The sequence below is a fragment of the Stigmatopora nigra genome, chromosome 20 (genome assembly GCF_051989575.1).
Source record: "Stigmatopora nigra isolate UIUO_SnigA chromosome 20, RoL_Snig_1.1, whole genome shotgun sequence".
Lineage (NCBI taxonomy): Eukaryota > Metazoa > Chordata > Actinopteri > Syngnathiformes > Syngnathidae > Stigmatopora > Stigmatopora nigra.
Window position 1 is genome coordinate 8,961,842 of NC_135527.1, and position 10,686 is coordinate 8,972,527.

Here is a 10,686-nt window from a genome sequence, read left to right on the forward strand (position 1 = left end):
TTTATAAATAAACATGTCCTTTGCATGGAAGGAAACAGCGCTCTCTTTTGGGGGAAACTGGTATTACATGCGGGTAGGTTAAGGTTAGTACTTCAAAGCTCATGCAAATCATTTCAATATAAACATGCATACTTTCTCTATTTGAAATTGAACTTTTATTTGATTTTATTAAAATTAGGTCACAGATTTATGTTTGGGTTTGTTAATGGAAACTTTCAACTGGAGATTCATTAGTGAGTTTGTTTTTGCTAGTGCTACAATTATCTAGAATTTAGGAGTATATATTATGTATGGGGAAAAAAAGGTAAACACTGACATGCAAAATTGTTGTAAAAGTTTTATTTCCCCCCCAATCAAAAGCAGAAATGAGAGCACAATTTCTGTACAGCAACAAATTTCTTTTCCAGAGTCGTCCTTGGGATGCTCACCTAAACTCAAACCGTCCAATTTGGGAGTGGTGACAACATGTCTCCCAAAAAAACAAGACTTTCATCATGACTGGGAAAAGGTGAACCAAAAATAACAAATAATACATACACACATACACAATAAACACCCTGCTTCATTATAAAAGGCCAGGACATATCATCATCCATTTTCTGGGGGTGTAGCAAAAATATCAACACGGCTCTTTTCCACCAAGTGGGGGAGCCAAAACTAACATTGGTTGCTTGCACGAAGGAAACAGTATTTTGGGTAGAAGAAGAAAACAAAGTCTTCCATGGGTGTCTTCATCTAAATGTCAAGGAGGAAGGACAAGCAAAACCATTCACATTCAGACAGTAGTAGATTTGAATTTCTTAAATAAATGGAATAGTAACAAAACAAAAGCCAAAGAGAGAGAAATTGTGAGTCAGGTGGAACTGGAAACACAAGCTAGCCTAGGATCACCCTCAAGGAGCTCCAAAGCACCAGGTATACTTGAGTGTTCCCATTGGGTAACGTTGCCAGATGTTTGCTGGTCTCCAAGAACGGGGTGCAGGTGGAGGTTTGAGGACTTGGTTCAGTCTTTAGGGGGGTGGCGAGAGAAGAGGGGGCTGGGGGACCACGGCAGAGGACCGTATTGCTCTGCCGGGATGGGCGCCAAAAAAGTAGATGTAAAATTTGCCCGGTACAAAGGAGAATACAAATAAAAAGAAGTAAATAAAGAGGATTTCTTTCGTTGCCCCTTCTCTGGCAACGCCGCCGCTTCAATTTCAGAACGTGGTTAACACTAGTTGATGAAGGCGGGCCAGAAGAAGAGGAATCGAGAGGAGGGGCTTCAGTTGTTCTCCTCGTCGCTGTCGTCGGGGCTGATGGCCGGGCTGTAGGTGGGCGAGGTGGGGCTGTAGCCCGGCGACGTGGGGCTGTAGGTGGAGCCCTTGGGGCTGGTCGGCGAGTAGGTGGGCGACGTGGGCGAGTACTTGGGAGAGGTGGGAGAGTACGTGGGAGAGGTGGGAGAGTACTTGGGGCTGGTGGGCGTGAAGGTGGGGGAGGTGGGCGAGTAGGTCGGCGAGGTGGGGCTGTACTTGGGCGTGGTGGGGGAGTAGGTGGGAGACGTCGGAGAGTACTTGGGGGAGGTGGGAGAGTACTTGGGCGACGTCGGCGAGTACTTGGGGGAGGTCGGCGTGTACTCGGGGGAGCTGGGGCTGTACGAGGGCGAGGTGGGGGTGAACTTGGGGGAGGTGGGCGAGTAGGACGGGGAGCTGGGGCTGTACGAGGGCGAGCTGGGAGTGTAGGTGGGCGACTGCGGGGTGTAGCGAGGGCTGGAGGGCGAGTAGCTAGGGGAGGTGGGAGAGTACGAGGGAGAGGTGGGGGAGTAGTTGGGGCTGGTCGGCGTGTAGTTGGGGGAGGTGGGAGAGTAGGAGGGGGACGTGGGCGAGTAGCTGGGCGAGGTGGGCGTGTAGTTGGGAGAGGTGGGGCTGTAGCTGGGGCTGGTGGGGGAGTAAGACGGCGAGGTGGGGGAGTAAGACGGGGAAGTGGGGGAGTAAGACGGGGAGGTGGGGGAATAGGACGGGGAGGTGGGGGAATAGGACGGGGAGGTGGGGGAGTACGAGGGCGAGGTGGGGGAATACGAGGGAGAGGTAGGGGAGTACGAGGGAGAGGTGGGGGAGTACGAGGGAGAGGTGGGGGAATAGCTGGGAGAGGTGGGGCTGTACGAGGGAGAGGTGGGGGAATAGCTGGGCGAGGTGGGGCTGTAGGAGGGAGAGGTGGGCGAGTAACTGGGCGAGGTGGGAGAGTAACTGGGCGAGGTGGGAGAGTACGAGGGAGACGTTGGGCTGTAATTGGGGCTGGTGGGGGAATAAGACGGGGAGGTGGGGGAATAGGAGGGCGAAGTGGGAGAGTAGCCCGGGCTCTGGGGAGTGTAGCCGCCGGGTGAGCGGGGCTCGTAAGCGGGTGACGTGGGGGAGTAGTTGGGTGACATGGCACCACCTGTAGAGATAAACAGACACTTTGGTTAACATAGCTTTTCTTTGCCACATCTCAAGTCTCGGGTGCTGGCACCCACCTGGAGATGGGATGTAGGGGCTGGCGGGTCCGGGAGACCCCGGGGACACGGGAGTGGGCGACCAAGCCGGGGAATAGCCCGGAGAGAAGCCGCTGGCGTCCGAAGCCGCGCTCGGGGAGAAGCCGGCCGCTCCTGGGGTCATGCCGCTTCCTGAAAGGGGGAAAAAAATAGGGTTCAATCCCCCGGGTGACTTATTCCCCAAGGGAGACCCTCCCCCTATAACAGAATGGGCCACTCACCAATGCTAGGAGACCAAGCGCCGTGGGCCGGGGTTGCCCCAGTGTTCCAGGGCGTCATGGCGGGGGACCTGCCACTCATGGGACTGGGCACCGAGCCAAAGAACATTCCGGTGGCTGAAAAAGTAGCAGTAGTGAGTATGCTGGTAGGTAAAAGCCCCGCCCATTAAATTCCTAGCAGTACTTACGCCCGGCCACGCTGATGCCCGGTAGATTGGTAGGGATCTCCATGCCGTACTTGCACTTTTCGGCGTCCAGGAGCAAGTCGAAGCACCCGGTCCCGGCGGGGGCCAGCTGGCCCAGCATGATGTTCTCCGACACCCCCTTCATGGGATCGCTTTCTCCGTGAGTGGAGGCCTCCATCAAGACGTCCACCTGGACGGACGGAAGAGTCAAGATTGACGGCACAAACCCGAAGACGGGAAAGACGAAGCTCCGCCTACCGTTTCCTCAAAGGAACACTTCATGAGGGGTCCGGTGTCCTGCCGGTTGATGCCGTGACGGGTGATGGCCATCAGGTGACCTCGGCAAGTCATGGTGTCGCACAGGAGTGCCAAGTGACGGTAGTTGACGTAGGATCCGTCAAAGGAGATGACGTGGTACAATTCCCTCTCCAGGGCCTTGCGTACGGCCTCGATTCCGAGTACCTGGATTTGAGGACGGACACGTTGAGGGTGGGGACGCCTTAGCCGCCCGGGACAGGGAGGTTCCTCCTTACCGTGAAGATTTCCACAATGTCATTGGATGTGGTCCTGACAGGATCCACATCCTTCTCACTGAGGACCCTCATGAGACTGACCCCATCCGTCTCCAGGATCCACTCCTGTAGGGCCTTGAACTCGCCGTCCTCGGTGATGATGATCTTCTTCTTATTGTCCGTCTGGGGCAAGTGCATGTAGACTTTGCTGATCTGCTCGATGCCTTGGAGCGTCATGTCCGTCAGCATGTTGGACTCGATGCACCGCAGGAAGACGTCATCGTCCATTTTGTCCACCACCTCTTCATCCTAGAGAGTGTGCAGTACCACTGGTGATTAGCGCCAGGTCCCCCAAGGGAGTCCTCGTCCACTACCCACCTCTTGAAACTTGCTCTCGTCACTCTTCATGATCCGGATTCGCAAAACCAGCTTCTCTGCGTTGTCATCGTTGAAGATGCAGTTCAGGTCGTCTCCAAAACCTTAAGGGGGAGAACCGGGTATTGCAGGGGTTGAGGAAGACCCCTACGTGGTCTAGAAGTTACCGGCATGGGTACTCACCCGCGTTAATCTTCTCCGCAATCTGCTCCATGGTCAGCTTACGATCGGTCATGTGCTTGCGGTCCAGCTCGATGCGAAGAAGCCACGGGGAAATGCGGGTCACATCAAAATCGGGCATTTCGTAGTACACATTCACCCACTCCTGGTCTTCGGCCACCACCGTGTTTTGCGGATTGGGGTCATAGTAGATGGCGGTGTTGGCCGTCACCTAAGAAACAAAATGGTTTCTGTACTCTGCAAATTCCCAGATCCAAACCCCGCCTCTAACCGGGTGCTCACCTTTCTTAGGGTGGTGTGTTCCAGGCGACACAGGATGTCTTTGGCTCGCTCGGCGTCCCTGGCGGCCTGGCCCAGTAGGAAGACGGTCAGCGAAGGGGTTTTGGGCTTCTTGGAAATGTTGATCAACTCCTTGAGACGCGGTACACCCAGCGTCACGTTTTTGGCCGACACGCCGGCGTAATGGAAGGTGTTCAAGGTCATCTGGGTGGCGGGTTCCCCAAGAGACTGAGCGGCCAGAGCCCCAACCATTTCGCCAGGATGGGCCTAAAGAAAGGGGGAGGGGTCAAGATCTGTGGAAGACCCGGCTAGAGAGTTTCAGACTCACGATAGATTGGTTGAACTTGGTCTCGATTTCTCCCAGCAACCAGTCGAAAGCCTCGGTGGTGAGACGGAACTCCTCCGTCATACGTTTGGAACAGAGTGTGGAACGGAGGTGGATGTTAAAGAGGAGGGTGGCGTTCTCCTGGGCCTGCCGGCTCAGGCGGTCTTCGCCGTTGACGATCACCAGCTTCTTGCTGAGTCCCTGAACACCTGAGGAATGGATCCAAAACCAGGTCAGACTCAGCCTTGGCGCCAAACGGATTTATCAACCGACCTTCCACCACCCTTATCGGGTTGAGGTCCGTGGGAGTCCGGGTGTTGATGCGAAAGATCTTCTGAGCGTTCCAAATCATCCTGGCCAGGTTGCAAGGCAGAACCACCTGAAGAAGGGAGGCGGGTGGTTAGGTCAAGTCATTGGGGACACCACTGGGTTAAAAGGACTTTTAAAGACTCTTCTAACCTTGCTGTCACCGGTCGGAAAAATGGTCCGGAGGTTTTCTCGGTCCTCCTTCATCTTGTCAAACTCTTTCTCCAGTGTGCCTTGCACGTGGGCATTGGTCATGACATCTTTGACCACATCCTCCTGTAGTGTTCGCCTCAGTGCTCGCTCATTGGTGCAGTCAAACTTGAACCTGGACAAGGGGGAGGGACAACAACTCCGTTAAGCCATTCTTTGGGGAGAACAAACCCGAGGCGGACTTGACCTACTTCTTCTCAAAGGCCTTGTTTGAGGGTTTGAGCGTAGCCATGTTCTGGAACTCCACATTCTCTCCGGCCAGGCCGTCCTCACCGTAACGAAGCTGTACCACCTGGTTTATGGAGTTTCGCACCGTGCCGTCGTACTTGACCATCACCGACTCCATGGACTTGATCAGACGCCGCTGGATGTAACCTGAACCAGGGGGCGGTGGATTCTTTAGACCCCCATACAGGGTTTAGGACTCAAGGGTTAATAACGAAATGCACTCACCAGTCTCGGCAGTCTTGACGGCCGTGTCGATAAGACCCTCTCTGCCACCCATGGCGTGGAAGAAGAACTCTGTGGGGGTCAAGCCGGCCAGGTAGGAGTTCTCTACGAAGCCCCTACTCTCGGGACCGTAATCGTCCTTGATGAAGTGAGGTAGGGTACGGTGCTTGAAGCCAAAGGGGATTCGTTTACCCTCTACGTTCTGCTGCCCCACCACAGCAATGACCTAGGAGAGAGAGAGAAAAACCGTGTCACCCTTCCAGAGACTCAAGGGGTTCTGAGGCCTTCTGAGCGCTCAACCTACCTGGGAGATGTTAATCTTGGAGCCCTTGGATCCGGCCACCACCATGGACTTGAAGTTGTTGTACTCGGATAGAGACTTCTGAGCAGAGGAACCCGTTTTGTCACGGGCGTCGTTGAGGATACGGTTGACCTGGTTCTCAAAGGTCTGTCTCAAAGTGTTGCCAGGGGTGGGTTCCAGCTCGTTGTTGTGGGCCTTCTCAATCACCTGTTGGGGGCGGGGAATGGCAAGGATCAGAATCTGGCTCGAATTACATGGGTAGAAAAAACTATACTCTTACTTCTATCACATCTTGTTTGGCTTTCTTAATAGTGTTCTGGATGTCAAGGTAGGTCTTTGCGTCAGCAATGGAGTCCCCGATCCCAATGGAATGACCTGAGGATTCAAACGCTCGAGTTGACCTTCTCATGGTGGAGCAGGAGTCGCAACAGCAGCCTTACCTTCAATCAGGAGCCAGTTGTTGACCACCGTCTGGATGTTGGAGTAGAAGAGTCTGGTGACATCGTGACCCATCTCCAGGTAAGAGATGTGGACAAGGGAACCAGCTGATGTTCCCAGAGACTTCTTGCACAGGATCCCCATGATCAGCTCGCCATTTTCCACAATGACCTTAAAAGAAAATGAAGTTTAAAGCCTCTGGTTGGGTGGAGTCTTCTACTCTGTACTCTGGGGTGCTACCTTGGTGTCACCCGGGGAAATGTGCTTGTAAGGTCCACTGTCTTCATCGTCCGGATGGGTGCTGTGTGTACGGATGACGTTGATGTGCCCGGGTATGATCAGGCTGAAGATCTGCTTCCCGGTCCACAGAGGGCGTGGCTTCAGGATAGCCGGCTGGGGCACCTTCCCGTCCCAGGTGGAGAGGAACATCAGGAGGTTCATGACTTCACCCTGAGGAGTTAAAGATGCATGGTCAGAAAAGGTACAATTGTTAGGAAATGAGCGTTCCGCCTCTGTGACCGCACCCTCTCTAAGAAGACGTCTCTCTTGGTGAACTTGCGCACGGCCGTCAGAGTGTCCTGCACAATTCCCATGACGGGTCTGTTGGATTGGGGGGTGACGATCATACGTGGGACCATGGCCAGTTCTTGGATCTCCGCTCTGGTCTCCAGAGACTGCGGCAGGTGAAGGTTCATCTCGTCACCGTCGAAATCGGCGTTATAGGGCGTGGTGACACTGGGAAGAAAACAGGGGGATAAACTTTCAGTGCCAGGAAGAAGAGCGGCCATTTTTTTTCTTAAACAGTCCAGAAAACATACCTCAGGTTGAGTCGGAATGTAGACCAGGGTAGAATTCGAACCCTGTGCCCCATCATGGACATTTTATGCAGTGTGGGCTGTCTGTTGAAGATGATGATGTCGCCATCGCACATGTGTCTTTCCACCTAGGAGAAACTCAAAGTTAGTCTGGCCTTTAGGGTTTTTTTTTAAAGTCAATAGGATGACTTGGACGGGAGCTCACCTTGTAGCCAATCTGCAAATGAAGGTCGCTGGGTTTGGGGTGAAAACGCAGATCGATTCGGTCTCCGTTGTCACGGATGATGTACTTGGCACCGGGGTATTGGCTGTTACCGCGCCGCACCAGTTCCTGAAGTCTAGGGGGAACAAAAAAAACAAAAACCAGGTCCAACCGGATCTCTACCACCTGGTCAATGGTCTTACCTGTCATTGTTGAAGGGGGTGACAATTTCCGGGAATGTCATGTTGGCCGCGATGGATCTCGGGACCCCCACTTGGTCGATTTGGAGATTTGGATCCGGCGTAATGACGGTTCGTGCCGAGAAGTCCACGCGTTTGCCCATCAAGTTACCTCGGACCCGGCCCTCCTTGCCCTTTAGGCGCTGTTTGATCGATTTGAGAGGTCGCCCAGACTTTTGCATTGCCTAGAGGAGACAGTGGGGACAAAAATAGGTCAAGGGTGACCATGCACAGGATTTCGGGACGCCGTCAGGTCTGATACATACTCTGGGCAGGCCTGGGAGTTCGTTGTCCACCATGGTGGCCACGTGGAACTGGAGCAACTTGACGTCTTCGGCGATGACGTGAGCGGCGGCGCCGCTTTGCTCGTTGCGCCTTAGCTGGTTGTTGATTTTCACAATGTCGGCCAACTTGTGGGTCAAGTCATCCTGGAACAGATCAAAACTAACTTGAGTCCTTCAATCCAGTTGTACGGCTACGGTCCTTAAACCGATTTTAAGTCTGTTTCTGTTGTCTACACTTGAAATTGGTGTCCTCACCTGGTTGCGAGCCGAGCCCTGCATGACCACGGCGGGCCGGACGGCCAATGGCGGCACGGGCAGCACCGTAACGATCATCCACTCGGGTCTTGAGAACTTGGGGTCCATTCCCAAGATAAGGTCCTCCTCATCTGAGATGCGTTTGAAGATTTCATGCACCCGTTCAGGACTTAGCAGGATCTTCTTCTCCTGTGAATCCTCATTGACGTGCTTCCACTCGGCGTACAGTTCCAGCCCGGATCGGCGGATCCACGGCTGGTAGCGTCCGCAACCTCCGTGGCCCTACGTCAACAGACTCGGTTAAGGTGGGCTAATTTAGTCTTGGATTTGTTAGCATGTACCTTGTCCTTGGTGATGTCCTCCTCAGTCTCTTGCTGCTCCATCCCAAACTTGTTGTCCATCTCCTCGCCACCTTCGCAGATATTTTTGCCTTTGCAGAGCTCGTAAACGTGCGTCAGTCGTTTCCTGGGTTGTCCTTTGGATTTCACCAGGATGTCCTTAATCTTGGGGTTGTTCTGGAGATAAAATTGGGGATTTAGTTTTTGTAACCCGGTCAAATTGTACATGAACTAGCCCGCTAGCGCATATTACCGAATCCACGAGTAGCTTGGAACAGAAGAAGCAGACGCAACGCATGACCTTCATGATCTTGGAGATGAAGCCCACGTGGAAGACGGGCTTTGCCAGTTCAATGTGTCCAAAATGTCCCGGGCATTCCATCATGTTGCCTGAAAAATAACAAGAATGATGTCAGACAGTACATCGGAATACAGTCCAAATATGGTATTGACACGTTACCTGCACAGGTTTGACACCTGCCACTCCTTTCTATGACCCCTTGTCTCGGGTCCATAAGGCCGCCAAGTTTTGGACGGCCACCTTCTGTCGTTTCGGGGTATTTAATCCCCCCTTCAGTGACCGACATTCGCTTCTGAAGGACATAAGGTGTACAGGTCAATGCATTGCCTTGAACCTTCATTCATTCATTCAATCATTCATTCCCGGCCGGTGCAACTATGTAATAATATTAATGATCAACTTCATGGTAAGCAATGAAATGCATAACTTTTTTTTATTCCTCAGTGCATTTTTATTTGTATTCATTGATAACAAATTAAGAACAGCAAGCATTGAGTTCATTGATTTGCAAGTGATGTGCTTAAAGTTTCTTTGCAAAGAGCTAGCCAGGCTAGGCTAACGGCTAGCATTGTTGACTGCAAACTCGGATGCGCAAAGTATACAACATTAGTCGCGAGATCAAGGGAAGAAGGCATGTATGTGTGCATGATTTGTTAAGGAATAAAGACAGATCGCCCACTACCCCGCCCAAATAAAAGACCTACAAGCTCATCGGGGCTGATGATGCCGAACTGAACTCTCTTGATCGTGCGCAAGGGGCATGCGCTGTCGCCGGAGGGCGGTCCGTGCATCCCGTCTATTCAAAAGACGCGTCCTTCCTCGACACGTCGCTTTGTGAGCAGGATCTGCCTCAAAGTAGTCACCACGGTCCGGATCGGCCCACCAACGGTGACCGGAAAGTCTCCGGTGGCGGTATCCCAGGGACCTTTGTTGTCGATCACCTTTAAAAATCGAGTTTTGGGTGATTTCAGTCGGGTTACTAGACGACCAACTACCCCCTTCCCCTTTTGCGAACTTCACCGTGATGCGCTCTGAGCGCTTCTGAGCCCAAGTACGCCCAACGAGGCTTTATATAGACTGACTGCCCGCTACGGGGTCTGCGGGTCACGAAGACAGGGGCCTACTCTTTGAGAGGCGGAGCTTGGCTAGCCGTACGAGAACGTTCATTGGACGAGCTCGCGAGTCTCCGGAAAAAAGGACGTACGCTTACGTTGCGCCAATAAGCACGCGCGCTCAGCTCTCCAGCCTATCAGAACGATTCGAGGGCGTAGCTGTGCGCAAAACCAATTCTCATTGGGCAAATCGCAACGGATTTTGCGGGCCCGCGCATGGCAAGTACAAATAGTAAATAAACAGTTCCCGATTGGTACGGCTTTGAGTAATATTAAGTAACAGGAACATGGGTGTCCAATCAGAGTCAAAATGTCGACGGTATTATAATAGTTTATGCGAGAGACGTCCCTTTTCCGATGCTTGCCGAGAAGAGCCGATGTGGATTTCTTCCCTCAAAGCAAAAGTTTAAAAAAAATCGAAGTCTGTTCTCGGTTCGTCTCGCTGTGGGTGAGCCCGGCCGCTAAGAAAGGAGGCCCGTTCAACTGTAAGATGAAACAAAACGCCAATTGTCGAATCACAGTGTGTTGTTATAACAAAACACAGTGTTTTGGACTAATTGCTTTTTATTTTTGTTATCTTTTTCATCGTCCTTGACGTTTCGGATGTACATCGGAGGGATTTTGGGATCCGTGGGACTTGGTCCAAAGCCTCGGATTTGCCTGATTGCTAACCCCCGACGCCGCACTGGAGAGCCGACATGGCGAGTAGGAAAATCCGTGGAAGCCTTCGATGTCTGCTAAATCTTCCCAGATCGCTTTCTTTTGACTACCGATGTTGACATGTAACTCCCGTTCTGTATTACAACCTAATTATCACCAAATTGTTGTATTTGTACATTTTTAACCATTATTAAA

The 10,686-nt window shown here is 52.5% G+C and overlaps 1 protein-coding gene across 1 annotated transcript; it reads right to left on the reverse strand.

Moving 5' to 3' along the window:
- Positions 1–1,109: 1,109 nt before the first annotated feature.
- polr2a (RNA polymerase II subunit A) lies at positions 1,110–9,827 on the reverse strand. The gene is made up of 28 exons (XM_077742264.1): positions 9,424–9,827; positions 8,879–9,011; positions 8,672–8,808; positions 8,422–8,595; positions 8,081–8,362; positions 7,808–7,969; positions 7,506–7,726; positions 7,306–7,438; positions 7,104–7,228; positions 6,810–7,020; positions 6,526–6,735; positions 6,288–6,456; positions 6,128–6,222; positions 5,851–6,054; positions 5,550–5,772; positions 5,288–5,471; positions 5,040–5,211; positions 4,854–4,959; positions 4,584–4,789; positions 4,259–4,522; positions 3,980–4,187; positions 3,800–3,900; positions 3,443–3,730; positions 3,168–3,371; positions 2,913–3,099; positions 2,728–2,841; positions 2,489–2,638; positions 1,110–2,412 (listed from the first exon to the last, which is right to left on the reverse strand). The coding sequence occupies exons 1-28, from the start codon at positions 9,508–9,510 to the stop codon at positions 1,262–1,264; spliced, it is 5,901 nt and encodes a 1,966-aa protein (XP_077598390.1). The 5' UTR covers positions 9,511–9,827; the 3' UTR covers positions 1,110–1,261.
- Between the last annotated feature and the right edge of the window lie 859 nt (positions 9,828–10,686).